The sequence below is a fragment of the Pseudorasbora parva genome, chromosome 17, assembly GCF_024679245.1.
Source record: "Pseudorasbora parva isolate DD20220531a chromosome 17, ASM2467924v1, whole genome shotgun sequence".
Taxonomy (NCBI): domain Eukaryota; kingdom Metazoa; phylum Chordata; class Actinopteri; order Cypriniformes; family Gobionidae; genus Pseudorasbora; species Pseudorasbora parva.
In genome coordinates, this window is record NC_090188.1 from 8131565 (window position 1) to 8149487 (window position 17923).

The 17923-nt window shown below is 38.6% G+C and overlaps 1 protein-coding gene across 3 annotated transcripts in view; it reads right to left on the minus strand.

The window, feature by feature from the left end:
• Window positions 1–351: 351 nt before the first annotated feature.
• Window positions 352–17923, minus strand: part of cdh23 (cadherin-related 23) — a 351845-nt gene continuing 334273 nt past the window's right edge. For all 3 annotated transcript variants that reach the window (XM_067422478.1, XM_067422477.1, XM_067422476.1), the window contains exons 50-68: window positions 17253–17390; window positions 17055–17174; window positions 16045–16222; window positions 13835–14046; window positions 11692–11886; window positions 11447–11560; window positions 9575–9704; window positions 8576–8839; window positions 7853–8014; window positions 7482–7738; window positions 7264–7361; window positions 6626–6746; window positions 6453–6532; window positions 5883–5923; window positions 5697–5757; window positions 4909–5038; window positions 4475–4597; window positions 3262–3372; window positions 352–2554 (exon numbers count right to left, since the gene is read on the minus strand). In XM_067422478.1, the coding sequence (XP_067278579.1) occupies window positions 2216–2554; window positions 3262–3372; window positions 4475–4597; window positions 4909–5038; window positions 5697–5757; window positions 5883–5923; window positions 6453–6532; window positions 6626–6746; window positions 7264–7361; window positions 7482–7738; window positions 7853–8014; window positions 8576–8839; window positions 9575–9704; window positions 11447–11560; window positions 11692–11886; window positions 13835–14046; window positions 16045–16222; window positions 17055–17174; window positions 17253–17390 (2874 nt within the window). In that variant the 3' untranslated portion in view covers window positions 352–2215. The remainder of the gene's footprint in view (window positions 2555–3261; window positions 3373–4474; window positions 4598–4908; window positions 5039–5696; window positions 5758–5882; window positions 5924–6452; window positions 6533–6625; window positions 6747–7263; window positions 7362–7481; window positions 7739–7852; window positions 8015–8575; window positions 8840–9574; window positions 9705–11446; window positions 11561–11691; window positions 11887–13834; window positions 14047–16044; window positions 16223–17054; window positions 17175–17252; window positions 17391–17923) is intronic.

The window sequence follows — 17923 nt, forward strand, 5'->3', positions numbered from 1 at the left end:
TTTTATACCCTTGTCTTGTTGGATTTAGAGTAACGATTAATATTTCTACTTTTATTTCTATTTTATGTTCATTAAGGCTGCATCTATTTGATCAAAAATAGAGAGAAACAGTAATATTGTGAAATATAAATATACAATTTAAATGAATGTATATTTTAATATACTTGTAATTGAATGTAATTTATTCCTGTAATGCAAAGCTGAATTTTGAGCATCATCAGGATTTACGTTAAAACGCATCATCAGTCTGTGAAATGATCCATTCTAATATGATGAACGTGAGGATACTTTTTTCAGGAATCTTTGATAAATAAAAAGTTAAAAAAAAAAAAAAAAAAAAAAAACGTTCAAAAGTGTGGGGTCGGTCATTTTTTACCTTCTTTTTTTGAAAGAAATTAGCATGTTAAATTGATCAAAAGTGAGAGTAAACATTTATATTCTCAGAAAAGATTTCTATTTTGATTAGATGCTGTTCTTTTCAACTTTAAAACAAATATATTAAGCTGATTTCAGAAGGGTCATGTGACTCTGAAGACTGGAGTAATAATGCTGAAAATTCAGCTTTGTCTTCACAGGAATAAAATATTTTAAGGTATATTTACATAGAAAACCAATAATGTAATTGTAATATTTCACATTATTACTGTTGTTTTCTTGTCTGGCTATCAAGACCGAGCTCAATTTAAAAGTGAACATTGGTCTGGGGAGTCTGCTCTGTATTTTCTACTGAACCAGAGGCGTGACCAACGGGCATTATTCAAATAACCCTATACGCAAGGATAGTCCTTCAACCAATCAGACCACAAGAGGCGTGATCAACAAGCATCACACTATCCGTCATCGTGTTAAACCCACCAATAGCGCACCAGGTGGATAAGCCAGTCTGTGATTGGTTCCCGCAAAAGTGTAACAGAAGCAGTAGAAATTAATGGACAGGTTTCCAGACTGAGTTGCCGGACAAAATCAAATCGCCGGCAGATCAGGCTGGGTGTACACAGTCTAGTTGTTTTCAGTATTTTGGATCAAATAAATAATTGGAATCAGATATGGAGGTGATTTATTATTTAGTTATTTTTTGTATTTGTTTGACACACCATTCTATATTCTGTATGTATGCTTGGGCTGTTCAAAAACTAAAAATATTCAATATAAATATAAAAAATACACAAACGAAAATAATAAACTATACCTACTAACTTTACCCACTAACTGGGTAAAATAAACAGTCCGCTTAAGGTAGCTACAGGTATTAAATGTGGTTAAATGTCAAAATAACTCCAGTATCATACACTAGATTTGCATGCATCTTCCTGAAGTTTGCATGACTCGCTCCCTCTGTCAAAATCGACGGGTCGAGGGTTTGTCCAAACATAGTTTAAAATAGCGGTGATGAATTCCCTGAGGGAAAGTGCTAGGGAAGTTAGCGAGTGTGTGTCTAAAATTGGAGCTATCCGTTTATAAACCAATGGCAGACGGGGAACTTTTTGGGATGCCTGCACGAAAACAGTAAACATTTTTACAATTCTGCTCCGTCAACTCAAACACCTCACCTTTACGTCTTTGGAAATATATTATAGATTATTTATTTTATTTTTATATAATACGTTTTATTGATCACTTTTACCATCACTGTTTAACATTTTTAGACATTAACTTTTCTATTAAAAAATTTGTAAAAAGATAATGTCGGAGGCCTTATGAATGCATTAATATTGGAATGATTTCAATTACGATTGGTTGTTACTGCACTGCTTCACACTATATACCCTGGCACTGCAACACACAGCACTACCCCTTGCTTAACCCCGGGTTAATTGTGGTGTGAAAAGCCCTAGAGATATACTCTCGTAAGCAGTTCAAACTGCTGATTATACACAAATATTACGTTATTCTCTGGCGCCCCATTCAAATATGAAAAAGTAACTACATAAAAACTAGAGTCCGTGTTCGGCCTTCCACTGGTCTGAGAGTGCACTCGCTTTTCATGGTGTAGTTTGAGTGTGTGTGGTTAAAGTCTCAGTACTCTTCAAATAGCCCTGACAAGATAAGCCGCCCTTAATTTGGGTGCTCCCAGTCCACACACACATCTACACCCCGTTCTCACGCCTGGCCCTTACAAACCTCAACTCTCCCCCGCGTCCAAACGGCAGGGAACCAAAGAGCCAGGAGTGGCGTGCACACTGTGGTTCTCTCAGACCAGCGAGGCCTCGGCTAGTCATAATTCTGTGATCTCTAACGGACTCTCTGACAGAGTGTCGCTGCCCTTGTTTCTGTGTAAAGGTGTTGATTTTGCGGATTCTGTTCGGGCGTTGCGTTCGGCATACAGTCCGCCGTCTGCGTGCAAGGCTTCAAGAGAGCGTGCCAGAGCCCGCTGGTCATCTTCAGGCAGGCTGTTGAGGTCAGAGGTCAAAAGCGTGCCCGTGCTGCCGTGAACCGCGTGCACCCCGTCAGGGCCCCTGAGCTCGATCGGGAGCTTGTGCTTGAAGCGAAGGGTTCCTCGACTTCCGACACCAACGCGCTCGTCGTCATCATCATCCAGGTCGCTTTGGATCAGCTGAGAGAGGAGAACACGAATGGATGGATACATGGTGGCACGGAATTATGGATGCATAATCGATGGAAGGGATGATGGATAGAATGATGAAAGCATGCATGGGTTAAATAGATACATAGATTAATGGATTGGTTGAAGGATGGTTGAATGAATTTACAGATTGGTGGATGGATGCATTATGGATGGATGGAAGGAATGATGGATACAATGATGAATGGATGGATGCAATGATGGCGTGTTGAATGCATGCATGGTTGGATGGAATTATGGATAGATGAATTCATAGATGATGCATGGGATTATTGAATGTAGATGGATAGACGGATAAATGGATAGCATAATACAGAAGATGAATGATGTTATGGATTAAATAATACATAGATGCATGGAATTATAAATTGGTAGACAATGGATTCAAGGTAAGGTTAAGAAGATAAAGAAGAAAGACAGAAAAAATTAACAACAGAAAAACTCACAACTTTATAGCAGTTTTAGCGGACACACGAAGAAAGTACAGCAACCACATCTGTGAAGCAGTGAACAGCAGTAAGCAGGCTGTGAAACCACCTGGGAAATATTAACAGGGTCACATGACTCAGTGTGGAGAACCCAGGGTTTGAAAAGACAGGGTGGAGACATAGTCAGCCAGCAGTGAGGAAGAGGGGTGAAGAGGAAGAGCAAACACAGCACCCTGTCACACCGCCCACCTCTGTGACTGACGATTGGTCACCCTGGCTTGTTGACTTGGTGACCAGACGAGCAGCAAACAGCTTTTTGAGTCTCAGGTAGTCATCCAGGACCACATTGAGCAGCGAGCCCTGATTGGATTGTAGCATTGGTCATGTGGTGTCTTATGAACAGAATCCTTCAACACCATTCTGACATTTCAATTCGATAAGAGCTCACTTCACATAATGTTTGAGGGTCCCAAACTCAGTCTTGTTTTAATAAAAATAACCATAATTAGTGATTCTAAACTCAAAATACATATGTTAACGTTTGAGTTTGTGTCTTGAAAAAGCACTGAAGCTCTATGATGATCCCATCTTCTGTTTGTTCATGTTGTTTGCTATCAAAGGGCCTTTCACACTGAGTGCAAATAAACAGCGCAGTTTGAAACAACAGATGTTCACACCGGAGAGAACAATCGCAGCACGACAAAAGCGCGATTTTTTCAACCAGTGTGTCAATTTTTTCCACATCGCCCCGTGATGAAAATGTGTAAACACTGAAGAAAAGTATTACATGTTCTTTATACAGATTATCAATTCTATTCATTTTCTACTAAATTATGTGATCTGAGAGCTTGGAACGGTGTCCAGATCACAGTTTTCTTCAGTGCGTGTCAGAGCTGTCAATTATTTTATGTGATCATAACTCCAATCCTTACATATGACGACGTTAAGAAGGACAACGTTTCTCATTTTGAGTTCTGTTTTACACATAAAAACTGAAATAAACGTTTCTGTGTAGATGAAACATGAAGCCAAATAAATATATGACTTCAACGATATATTCATGCGGCTCGAGGTAAAGAATAAGAAATGCTATACAGGTGTAGAGCTCAGTTAATTACAAATAATACACATCTGCCTATTATTAATCAAAATCCACTTTAGTTCACAGTCGGAAGTTATTATGAGCAGTCGATCATTGTTTCTGTGTAGTACCAAACTTTACTGATCTTAATTTACTGTGTTATGTTGTGCAGCAGATGAGGTTAAAGTCAAATGGGAAAACTTATGAGATGCATACATGATGAAAACGTATTCTCGGTCAGTGTCAGATCGTGCAGACATTAATCAGCCAAAGGCAATCGATCGTTTCGCATTCAGTGTGAAAGCTCCGTCCGTCTGCAATTTGCTTAGATTCATCTGTGAAAGGGCCTTTAGATGTTAGATTTGTAGTTCATGTTCTCACCTTGATGGGTCCCTCTCTCATGATTTGCCCTAGTTTTGCAATGTTGTCATACTCCTGAATAGCAGCTCGTAGATAACGGTCATCCTCTGGTTTAGAGGCCTGAGGCTCACGTCCAAATGTACCCTAAAGAACACAAGATATAAAAAAAAATTTTTTTAAGTATGTGTACTGCGCTCGATTAACTGAGACTTGTTACAACACTTGCAGGCTGTTGGTCTTGTTTGTTTAGTTGCTTCTATTGCTCTCCTCCTTTGTAAGTCGCTTTGGATAAAAGCGTCTGCTAAATGATTAAATGTAAATATCTCTTTAGTCCCCTATAGAGCCAAGATGTCAATTTAGTATTCTACATTGGCAAGATATCAAGGTTTAGGTTCTTGTGATGACAATGCATGCACCATGGCATGATTCTGACAGTGTTTTTGCGTGTGAATTACGTGTGTGCGAGCGGGGCTGTTCCAGAGGTCAGCGATGTCACTCAGGTCTTCAGGAAGGTCGTCCTCATGCTCCGCCTGTGCAGCTAACTCCAGGTTCCTGCAGAAAGGATCCAGCCACACTGGATTCGCTCTATAAGCACAGAGAGAAAGAGAAGCATTGTGATACAGATAATAAACCAACACTATATGTTGAACATATTTGAATGTTTTCACACATAGTAACACGTGACTATTTTAGCAGTCTGGAGCCTTGTTAACACATAAGCCACTTTCCCACCGTTGGGTCAAACGGTTTTAAGAATGTCAAGGAACAGTTCCAGTTATATTTTCACTTGAGCTTGTTTCAGCACAATTACAAACCATTCTTAGCCCGGAAATTTCAGAAGAGTTATCTAACCATTCTGAACCTTGCTGGTAAAATGCGTGCTGTGATGTCGCCACTCAGGATTGGTCACTTGTCTTTTGCCTGGCTATCAGTTTCTCAGTTTACTTGAGTTATGTAAACATAAGTTAATAATAAAATTTAAAAAATACCCGATCATCCTTCATAACACGGTTGCTATTTACACCTCATAACGTCTGTAAACTCTTGCGTTACCAAAGCAAAGACTGACGTATTTGTATTACATTCCAAAGAACTCCGTTATCAGCCCCACTGTGGAAAATGAAACCATATCCGTAACGGCTGTGCTGGATCGGCACGGAATGGAGTGGTTAACCAACGAGAATGCTTTGGCCTGACAGATGGAAAAGTGGCTATACACCAACATTATCTATCGCCGTCTCACCCTTCAAACGTGTACTTGTTAGTGTTGGGCATATCCAGAATATCCATCATCCCCTGATTTCCTGCAGAGAGAGAAAGATTACAGTAACAACACTAACACAAAGCCATATCTGTCAAACTTCGACATGTGTGAGGATTAGTCTCTGCTTCCTCCAATCGGAGGGATGGGACATTCCCAGCATTTTACCTGTGGAGCCGGCAACAATTGCCTTTAGCTTCCTTTTGTGCCTGTTTAAAACACAAACAAAAAACTTACATGTTTATAATAGAACCACAGATAACCTCTGGTTATGTACTGAAAAGGAAGTGAGTAAACATGACAAGAAGCAGAACAGGATCTTATGTGGTACTTCTTTCTGTGAGAAGAACCTAATGCATCTTTTCTACAAAATGTAAAAAGCGTTAAAGGAATAGTTCACCCAAAAATGATAATTTTGTCATCATTTACGCACTCTCAAGTTGTTCCAAACCTCTATGAGTTTCTCTGTTCTGCTGAATTCAAAAGAAGATATTTTGATGAATGTCGGTAACCAAACAGTTCATGGCCCCTATTGACTTCCACAGTATTTTTCCCTACTATAGAAGTCAATGGGGTCTATCCCATATAGTAAGAAATAGTTCCCATTAAGTAAGTTTGGAACGACTTGAGGGTGAGTAAACAATGACAGCATTTTCATTATAGGGTGAACTATCCTTTTAAGTGCTCTGACTAATCTCAGTTCATTCAGAATGTAATAATCTGTTCGCAAACACTCACACTGTGCGGTAATACCAGTTCATCAGGATAAACAACATGGCAGCAAGGAAGAGTAAAACTGCCAAGATGATAATGGCCATCTGAAAGAGATGAAAGAGGTGCTCGTTCCTTTTGTATATATTCTGTATTTATTCTTAATACAGCAAATATATTGAACACGCACGCACACGCACCTGTAAGGTGGTGAGGTCATCAGGTGCACGTGCAGTCACAGCAGGCTGAACGTCCAGGACATTGTAGTTTCGAAACAGATTCCTCAACTGCTCCTTGTTCTCATCAATCATCTGAATAACCCTGAAAACAAATGATTCAACCAGTGAATCAATCAGTGAATCAATCAGTGAATCAACAAGTGAATCAATCAGTGAATCAATCAGTGAATCAACCAGTGAATCAACCAGTGAATCAACCAGTGAATCAATCAATCGCCTCAATGGATCAAATGAACTGTGGATGAGACTCTTCCAAGGCAAGTCGTCATCACTGTATATGGATGTTATTATAGAAGGACACAACAATACATTTATTTTGTACTTTTTTTTAGTTTATCAAATTTTTTAACATGCAATTAACGATTTTATGATGAATTGTCATGTAGAAATGAATGTCTAGATCAAGGGTAAAAAATATAAAATCCAATAAAAGCCTCAAAATGTTTGACCATGCAACAACTAATTATTAAACTATTTATTATACAAATAATATTTTATTTCATTGTTTTAAAATACTTTTGATTTTAATAAGAAGCAACCACAAGTTCAAGAAACACCTCATTGACATGTATTGGTCCTGTTTGGTATATAACTCTTACCTTTCCACATCCAGAATACGGTTGGTCTGCTTGTTGACCACATGAATCAGAACATCGGTTTGAGCAAAGTTTACTCTTCCCTTCTTATCCACATGAAACTATAAGAATGAAATATCTGAAGTAACTCATTTGCATGACCATGACAGGAGAAATACTGAATATAACTCTGTACAGATTGGCTAGTGATATTATTTCTCACAGAACAAACACACACATACCTGTACGTCATCAGTGTTGACTATGGCTCCTGTGATGTTTGAGAGCAGGTTTATAAACTCCTCCTGAAACAGCCGGACACGCTCCGGTATGTCATTAATGACTATTTTGACCCGCTGGTCATCTCTCAGAATGTAAATGCCCACTAGAGCCACTTCACTGTGTCCTGCCAGATCTCTCGCCAGCACCTCCACCACAAAATAACCCGGATCATACGCCATGAACAGGTCAAACGTACGGATGATTCCATCAGTCTCGCCTGAAAAAAGTTGAAGAAAGTTGAAGAAAAGTCACTAGAAATAACACCAATAAATGGCATTCAAATAAACAGACATTTCAACAGAAATGTGTAGTGTGTGTAGAGCACACAGACCAATGATGAAGACGTTGCCCATGTCTTCAGAGTCATTGGAATGCAGTTTGATGTAGCGGATGGACAGAATGTGATAGAGAACAAGACTGTTGTTGCCGATGTCATTATCAATCGCTTGAACCCGGATCAAATCAGAGCCAACTTTAGCATCTGCAGCCACACCTGACAGACAGAGAGAGAGACAGACAGGTGAGCTCACATATAAACACATGCACACGTTTGCTAGCTATATTAATAAGGACATACCATAGCGGTTGTCCCAGGGGTTGCTTTAATATAATATAATTTAATATTATAATATACTACACCAATCAGTCATAACATTATGTCCACTTATTTTTGCTTTTAATCAGATTTTAATACATTATACATAATACAACATATTTTAGTTTTGTAAGTTCAATCAATTTTAGATGAGTAAAAGCAAAATTAAATAACCAAAAAGGTTTAAAAGTTCCAAGTAGAAGAAAAGTCCAATATTTAGCAGAGGGTTTTATACTAAAACAATAATAAAACAAACAAACAAACAAACAAACAAATAAATAAATAATAAAATGAAAATACAATATATAATGTAAAATAAATGAAAATTTACTTATGTTAAATTAACTTAACCTAAAAACAGTGCTAAGAAAACTAAGAAATAGATTAAAGATTAATTATTAACATCAAAATAATTAAGTACAAAAAAAAAAGAAAAGAATAAAAATAAACACATGTTACCTGCGGTGTACTCCAGCTTTGTGAATCTTGGAGATTGGTCGTTGATGTCCTCAAGGAAGATTCTCACTTCCTGTAACGTGGGGTCACGGCTCGGGTCAAGCACTTGGGCCCGCTGTGACCTTTGGACTTTTGGAAGAGACCAACTTCGGTTACTGGAAGCTTTAACGATGATGGAATACACTGGGATTTCTTCTCGATCCAGATCTTTCATGACCCATAAAACCCCAGCCTCACTCATGGCAAAGTTTCCCTTGCTATTGCCTCCTAGAGAAGAACATTGGTAATGCAGTTAATGAAACATTTAAACTGGCTGCGCATGGAGTGAAAACTACCTTACTACTAAATTAATACTGTGCAGTATACACTTCATACAGTCCACACTTTTTGCTATACTATCAAATGAGCAAAAACAGTCTTAATAGCAGTTTGATCAAATAATGAATTAAAATAGATATTAAAAATCTATATGCTATAATGTTGCCCAGTTCATTTATCATGCTTAAATGAAAGGTCATGTCAAGCACACTGGACTGAAGGATATATGTAGTATTCAGCACAGTAAGCTTTATTGTACTTTACATACAAATGTACTGTATCCAGTGCAAAGAGATTTTTGCATGGCATACATTCTATATACTGCAGACATAGTGTACTGTTTCTCAGAAACCTGAATTTCAGCATCTTCCGTTGATGCAATGAAATTGTGCAAACCGAGGAACTCATTTGCAACTGCAGGCGGAAAGGTTCTATAAAGAAAAGGCCTTGACCTCCAGTTGCTAATCAAAAGTGTTTGTTTGAGACCTAGGTTCACTGAACTTCATGTATATTCTTACATTAATATGTTCAGCAGAGATTACTGTCAGATACATTAATTCAAGCAGTGCAGCTGATGCAAAATTCAAAGACAAACTCCTTTTCTAGAGGTTGAACAGAGCCTAACACCGGATAAGCATGGTATAATGATGCAAGTGCATCTACAGGGGTTGATGTTTGTGGCACCTGCGATGAAATAGTAGACGATAGCATTAGAGCCCTCGTCGGCGTCGACTGCTCCCGTCACATTACCCACAACAGTCCCAGGAGACGAGTGCTCCGGTACCGACAGAGACTGATATAGCAAACTTCCTCTCTGAAATACACGCAACACACAAAAGTCAAGACTTAAGTAATAAGTGGTTAGAACATTTCCAACTATCCCATTTTTCATGATATAAAAGTTCTTAAAGGTACAGTAAGCAATTTCTGAGAAACACTGTTTTTTTTTTTTGGGGGGGGGGGGGGGACACCCCTTCCTTCACATCCCAAAAATGCATGCACATGCAATGCAAGAGTGAATGTGTTTTTTTTAATACCTTAAGTGAAGAAAAATAATGCTTTGTGAAAAATTATGTGAAAATGACAAACACATTAAAAGGGAGAACAATTAACAACCATAAAGTACACAAGTCAGTGATGTGCGGGTCAATGTATAAACTCACAACCCACACCCGACCGACATTTTCAACTAACCCACCCGTAACTCGGACCACAAAAAAAGAAAAGAAAATATTGTACCTGATCCGCATTTTTTAAAAGTAGTAAATGCTCATCGTAGTTTCAATTTATTCATTTATTTTGTTTCATTTTCTTAACAATTAAGATGCTGCGTATTTAATCCAGTCTAATCGAAGTGCGTCTCTCCCTCGACTTTCCCAACAAAAATCCCGCACCCTCTCAGAAAATTCATAAAATTGACATTACTGAACTATATACATTTTAAAGTAGCCTATTAAAAATGGTACAATGGCATTGCTCAGTTCAACGTGTTGGGATATCGTCAATCTGGCATTTTGTCCCGCGCCAGGAAAGGGGTTAAAAGGACTATAAGGTGCCGTTGGTGGCCTAAAACAGAAGATTCGCCTACTTATTTTAACTTTCCTCACGCTGTGTAGAAATAATATTGAATCAGCCATCTCTGGGTTGAGACGGTTTCTTCTCGCCTCTATGACATGACCTGCGGAGCTGAATGTGCACTCACTGCTGCACTTAAGCGCAAACCCAGAGGCACATTCAGCTTCGCATAGAGGCGAGAAGAAACCGTCTCAACCCAGGGACGGCTGATTCAGTATTATTTCTACACAGCGCGAGAAAAGCTAAAAATAAGTAGGTGAATCTTCTTACAAAGGTTTAATTGGCATCTTTATTTCAAATGACCCAACCGACCACGATCGAATATCATTACAAATATTTTTGGATAAACCTGCGCATCACTGACAAGAGTAAAATAATAATAATAACAATAATAATAATAATAATACATTTTATTTGTATTGCACTTTACATTTAGAACAAATCTCAAAGTGCAAGCAAGAGTTGGTTCCTAGTCGCCAGCAGCACAGCAGCTCCAGACAAACAATGACCCTCAAAAGTGTCCTGTAACTATAGCTGACATTACAACATTAGCTTATGTTGGTTCTGTTAAACAGCAAAATGAATTTTATTTTTGTTTGGTGCAGAAATTATGATCCGTTTCCAGGTCTTCCCACAGAGGGCTCTTTAGCGCCGGAAAGCTTTTCTAATCTTAACTCTGTTCGTAAAACTCATCTGATCATAAACCATTCTTTTCCCAGTGATATTCCTCTGAGCTTTTCTCTTTTATAATGTTGTATAGCCATCTCTCTTTCTACACACTTTCTTCAAATATCCCTCTCTCCTCCCCCATCATGAGTGGACACACCCCCTACTGCTGATTGGGTGTGTTGTGCTGCTCGGTCAAATTCACCTTTTGACTGCGTTTCTCAGAAATCACTTATTGCACCTAAACTGGCCTATAGTGAAAAATTGAGTGATACATGTGATATTTTATTTTAAAAAAACACAACAAAACATTACCGGAGGTTTAAGGAAGACAGGTTCATTGTCGTCGATGTCAGACAGAGCCACCTGCAGCGGCTGCATGGTCTCATATGGGACAGGCTGTCCGAGGTCATACGCCACCACAACAAGCTACACACAAATACAGAGATTTCAATTATTATTATACTATTTTAGAGGGTTTTCTTATGTGTTCATCCGTCTTGTATTTTTATTTGTGTCCTGAACTTTTTCAGAGGCCTTGGTTTAAAAGAAAGACTCACGCTGTAGAGGGCTTGTTTCTCTCTGTCCAGTTTAACCGCAGTGGTGATATTTCCTGTCACTGCATCAATACGGAAGTTCTCCCAGTCTCTGTTTCCCGCTCCAGTCTGTAGGAAGCTGTACCGGACCTCTCCGTTCACCCCCGCATCCTTGTCTGTGGCGTTCACTTGATACACCGATAGCCCAGGAGGCTGTTCCTGCATCGACACAGACATGAGAGAAGAAATATAGGTCATCCAATCTCTCACAAGCCAGATATGGGGAATCAAATACGATATGACAGCTGTGACAGCTTTGGGTCAAAGCATTGAACAGTTTGAAGAACTCATCCCTGTACATTTGTCCACTAAAGAGATTTTAGTCAAAATCACAAGCAGGGAATCCCTTCATTTATATATGTTTTTAGTTTGATGCATAAAAAGGTCTGTTCAGTATTTTTCAATCCAATCGAAAATGGAATACTTCCCTACTATATAGTATGTGAAAAACGGTACACCAAATGAGTAGCACGTACAAATACATAGAAATTGTAAAACAGTAAGCGAAATGTACACGGAAGACCTGCTACTTCTGCTGAAATTCTGAGTGCACATTTGATGGACACTTTACTATCCCATAAGGCCACAGAAGACGATTTATGAATGGCAGTGAAGCAGCGCAACTAACGCTGGTAGGTCATGTGACAGTGTCAACATGACGGATGTAGTGCTTCTGAATTTCTTTTTAAATGGTAAAAAAGTAAATTCAAATTCAAATGTAGTATGCCATCTTGGATGCACCACAGTTTTACAGATTGTTTTGAAGATTGCACTTACTTTAAAAGGAACTTACGGTAAGTTTCCTTACTCACTTCCTTACTAAGTACTCAAAATACTATCTATGATACTGTGGTTAACAACTTCAGTCTGGCTGTCAGATAAAATAAATATGTGAGAAAGACCATGACGCAGACAAAAAAAGGAACAGTTGAGAACACATCAAACTGGTTGAGTTGTACTTTATAAGATGAGTGATGAACCCTGCCTTGAATTACAATAAAACAATAGATACAATCAAGCCAAAATGTATTCAGACACCTTCAACATTTTCTCACATCACCACAGTTTATTCGCTACAGTTTAGGAAAATAGTGATAAAACATGACAAGAACAGTTAAACCGTCAGAACAAATTCATCTTGATAATGTCAGCTAACTTTGATAGAAGGTATGTAATGGAGTACAATCAACCAATCAGCTGTTCAATTTAAGTACAATTAGATAAAACCAATTTAGGTCAACCAATGACCAAGCAATGCTTCATTTTGTTCAGTCTGTGGTTTAAAAGGATGCATTAGAAATGAAAGCAGTTGAAAGAAAAAAACACCTAAGCAAAACATGGTCAGGTCAAAGTGTCTGAATAATTTTGGTCCCAAATGTTTATCAATTTTACTGGTAGATCACTGTATGAAGAATTTTGGGGTATAATATATTACAGTTTTACCTTATTTTGCTATCCTCACATACATAAATTAACTATAGTCACCTGCACCCACTAGTAAAAAATCATATCTGGTGTCTGAATAATTTTTTGGTTTGACTGTTGACCTAAGCTTGGCCACCCCGCTCACAACTGCTGTGTCTGTATCTTTTTTTGTTTTGTTTTTTGGACAATAAATGGGTTTATTTAAACGCAGGACTGTCTCTTCTAAAACCACAAAAAACTTTTCAAACACGCCCTCCAACCCTCAGCGGCAGGTGCAAATCACATGAGTGCGGAAAATGTACAGGTTCTGAATGAACTTCAACAGAACAATAGTGAACGGCGAACAGTAGATGTATAGCCTACATCAGTTTTTCTCAACCGACTTGACTTGTAGTCTAAAAAACAACAAAAACAATTTTTTTCGATGCACTTTTATTTTGAAAGACTTGTGTGTAAACTTCTGTCAGATGCTGAGAGAAACGTGTCCTTATTCATTATCTGAGTTCAGATGAGATGTTATCAGGCCTAATGCCAGTAATTTCAATATTTCCTGTCCTCAGTGTCCGCTGTTATTGGGTTTACAGCATGCACTCTTTAATATCACACACAGATGCGGAGCGCTGTATATAACTTCAAAAAAAGTGCAAACAAAACTAGTGATTGGTTTTTCACCGTTACACACCTCTAGTATGTACATGATAGTGCCATTGGCCGGCCGCACAAAGACAGGCCTGTTGTCATTGACATCTATTACGGTGATTTGAAGACTGGCGGTGCCCCAGAGGGGCGGTCTGCCATGATCGGTCGCCACCATAGTCAGATTAAACCTCTCAAAACTCTGCAGTAACCTCAGGGAGCGAATCAGCCCAGTGTCAGGATCCAGAGAGAATGCATCTGTGATAGAGAGAGGAAGAGATATCAGAAACAATGTCAAACGCTGTAGTTGTATTAGAGTGCGTTTATGAAATTCTACATCAAAATTGAAGTGAAAATGCCTTTCCTTTCCTATTTGAATTGCTTTGTTAACAAGGTAGAAAACAAGGATTACTGTAATTTGAACATTGTTTGTGCCTTGGTGGAACATCTAAGAAAGCGATCAACTAGTTGTAACTAGTTATTAACTAGATTCGTTTTTTTGACTAATGTGTTAAATTCCCCTTTCTGTCATTCCAATTCAAGTTCCATTTCAACATCCTGTAGGCAAACTACAGCTCATGAATTAAAAGCGAGACCCATATACAGTCTTGTTCAAAATAATAGCAGTACAATGTGACTAACCAGAATAATCAAGGTTTTTAGTATATTTTTTATTGCTACGTGGCAAACAAGTTACCAGTAGGTTCAGTAGATTCTCAGAAAACAAACAAGACCCAGCATTCATGATATGCACGCTCTTAAGGCTGTGCAATTGGGCAATTAGTTGAAAGGGGTGTGTTCAAAAAAATAGCAGTGTCTACCTTTGACTGTACAAACTCAAAACTATTTTGTACAAACATTTTTTTTTCTGGGATTTAGCAATCCTGTGAATCACTAAACTAATATTTAGTTGTATGACCACAGTTTTTTAAAACTGCTTGACATCTGTGTGGCATGGAGTCAACCAACTTGTGGCACCTCTCAGCTGTTATTCCACTCCATGATTCTTTAACAACATTCCACAATTCATTCACATTTCTTGGTTTTGCTTCAGAAACAGCATTTTTGATATCACCCCACAAGTTCTCAATTGGATTAAGGTCTGGAGATTGGGCTGGCCACTCCATAACATTAATTTTGTTGGTTTGGAACCAAGACTTTGCCCGTTTACTAGTGTGTTTTGGGTCATTGTCTTGTTGAAACAACCGTTTCAAGGGCATGTCCTCTTCAGCATAGGGCAACATGACCTCTTCAAGTATTTTAACATATGCAAACTGATCCATGATCCCTGGTATGCGATAAATAGGCCCAACACCATAGTAGGAGAAACATGCCCATATCATGATGCTTGCACTTCCATGCTTCACTGTCTTCACTGTGTACTGTGGCTTGAATTCAGAGTTTGGGGGTCATCTCACAAACTGCCTGTGGCCCTTGGACCCAAAAAGAACAATTTTACTCTCATCAGTCCACAAAATGTTCCTCCATTTCTCTTTAGGCCAGTTGATGTGTTCTTTGGCAAATTGTAACCTCTTCTGCATGCCTTTTTTTTTAACAGAGGGACTTTGTGGGGGATTCTTGAAAATAGATTAGCTTCACACAGACGTCTTCTAACTGTCACAGTACTTACAGGTAACTCCAGACTGTCTTTGATCATCCTGGAGGTGATCATTGGCTGAGCCTTTGCCATTCTGGTTATTCTTCTTTCCATTTTGATGGTTGTCTTCCATTTTCTTCCACATCTCTCTGGTTTTGCTCTCCATTTTAAGGCATTGGAGATCATTTTAGCTGAACAGCCTATCATTTTTTGCACCTCTTTATAGGTTTTCCCCTCTCTAATCAACTTTTTAATCAAAGTACGCTGTTCTTCTGAACAATGTCTTGAACGACCCATTTTCCTCAGCTTTCAAATGCATGTTCAACAAGTGTTGGCTTCATCCTTAAATAGGGGCCACCTGATTCACACCTGTTTCTTCACAAAATTGATGACCTCAGTGATTGAATGCCACACTGCTATTTTTTTGAACACACCCCTTTCAACTAATTGCCCAATTGCACAGCCTTAAGAGCGTGCATATCATGAATGCTGGGTCTCATTTGTTTTCTGAGAATCTACTGAACCTACTGGTAACTTGTTTGCCACGTAGCAATAAAAAAATATACGAAAAACCTTGATTATTCTGGTTAGTCACATTGTACTGCTATTATTTTGAACAAGACTGTATCTATATTTCTGCATGTTCGTGTGTGTTGTACCTGCTCCAGGGCCTTGTAGACTGTAGGTAAGTAATGCATTCTCGCCCTCATCGAGGTCAGTGGCCTTCAGTGTGATCACCGACGTACCAACTGGCTCATTCTCAAACACACTAGTGGTGAAAACTCTCTCTGAGAAACGTGGACGGAAGTCATTTACATCCATCACTGTCAACTGCACCTGAGAGACACAGAAACATGGGTTCAGAGATCTGATACAGATGTGTTAAAGGCGGAGTACCAAAACAAAACTGTTTTGGTTGTTTTGCCAAGTATCTGAGGTCAGCTCATGCAAAACTACTCGCATGAAACTGAAACATTCTGTGCAAAAAATGCAAACGTGCAAGAGAGTTTGATTTCGAAACACTGGTCGAAGAAACAGCAAACCAAACATTCGCATTCAAACATATATAATAAATGAGGATTCAGTTTCAAAAAAGTGGAACCAGTTGGCTGATTTGGTGCATTGTCCTCAAATTTGGTGCTTTAAATAATTCCTAAATAGTATGAAATGTTTGCATTGTACATTGCTGATGGTATTTTGATTTTCTGCTTGTTTTGCTTCTATATTTCCAACTTCCTTGTACCATCAGAGTGTGAATAGAGGAAGTGTGAGCTAAACGCTCGGCCAATCTGCGATCTTAACATGTTGTGAAACCTCATTTGCACAGCTGATGCTCTCTTCATATCCTTCTTAAACAGGAACTGGAAGTGAACGATACTCCGCCTTGTCTGCGTCATGGTCACTCTTGCTCAAATCCTTATATCCATGTTTGGTCAACTGGTCTTTGCAGTGTGCAGAACAGGCTATTTGAATGTTAATTTCACATTGAGAGGAAGACAGGTTCATCTAAAGGTGTCTGAATGAGCTAGATCTAAAAAAAAAAATAGTTATTTAGCCGTTTAAAAAGGGCAATTATGCTGCCTCCAAGTTCCTACTTTCATGTTAGGAAGTCATAATTGTGATGTGAAGTTCATTAAAATAATTTCTTTATGCAATTTCATATTTTTACCTGGACAGAGTTTTCTCTGCGGTTGTTGGGGCTGCCACCAGGGTTGTCCCTGGCATAGGCTGTGAGAGTGTAGCGGTCTTTTGTCTCTCTGTCCAGGGCAGACAGGACGTAGATGTCACCCTGATAACAAAGAACATCAATATTGAATATAAAACACTATATCTGGCTGTATTGTCTTTGCTTTGCTTTCACACTAACCGTAGTGGGTGTAATGCCAAACTTGCCCTCTCCATCCACTAGCCCGTATTCAATGACAGAGAACAGGCCGGAGTCTGCGTCTGTCGCAGTCACGCTCACAATAATGGTGCCGAGTGCAACATCCTCTAAAATGGACTTCTGCACACACATACACAAACGCTTTGGTTTAAAAGTGTCTCACTGTATGCTCATCAAGTTTGCATTTATTTGATCAAAAATACAGGAAACATTGAGAAACATGATGAGTGTCTCATGATCAGAAATCATTCTAATGTACTGATTTTCTGCCCAAGAAACATTTCTTATTATTATTATCAATGTTGAAAAGTTGTGCTGCTTAATATTTTCGGTGGAAACCGAAACGTAACCGTGCTACATTGTTTTACACAAATATTTTTACATATTTTTCAAATACAGTGGGGTCCAAAAGTCTAAAACAATATTGGAAAATTTTACAAATACCCTTTTTGAAAATGTGAAGAATGACAAAATGCAGTAGACACATTTTGTAGTTCTAGCAAATAAGTGACATAGGTCATATTTAATTCTAACAATTCATAATATAATTAATTCAATTAAAATGTTGCATTAAGTTATCAAAAAGCAACACAGAAGCATTTTCACTTTGACCCCACTGTACTTTCCTGAAGACAACTGGGAAACAGTAGCCT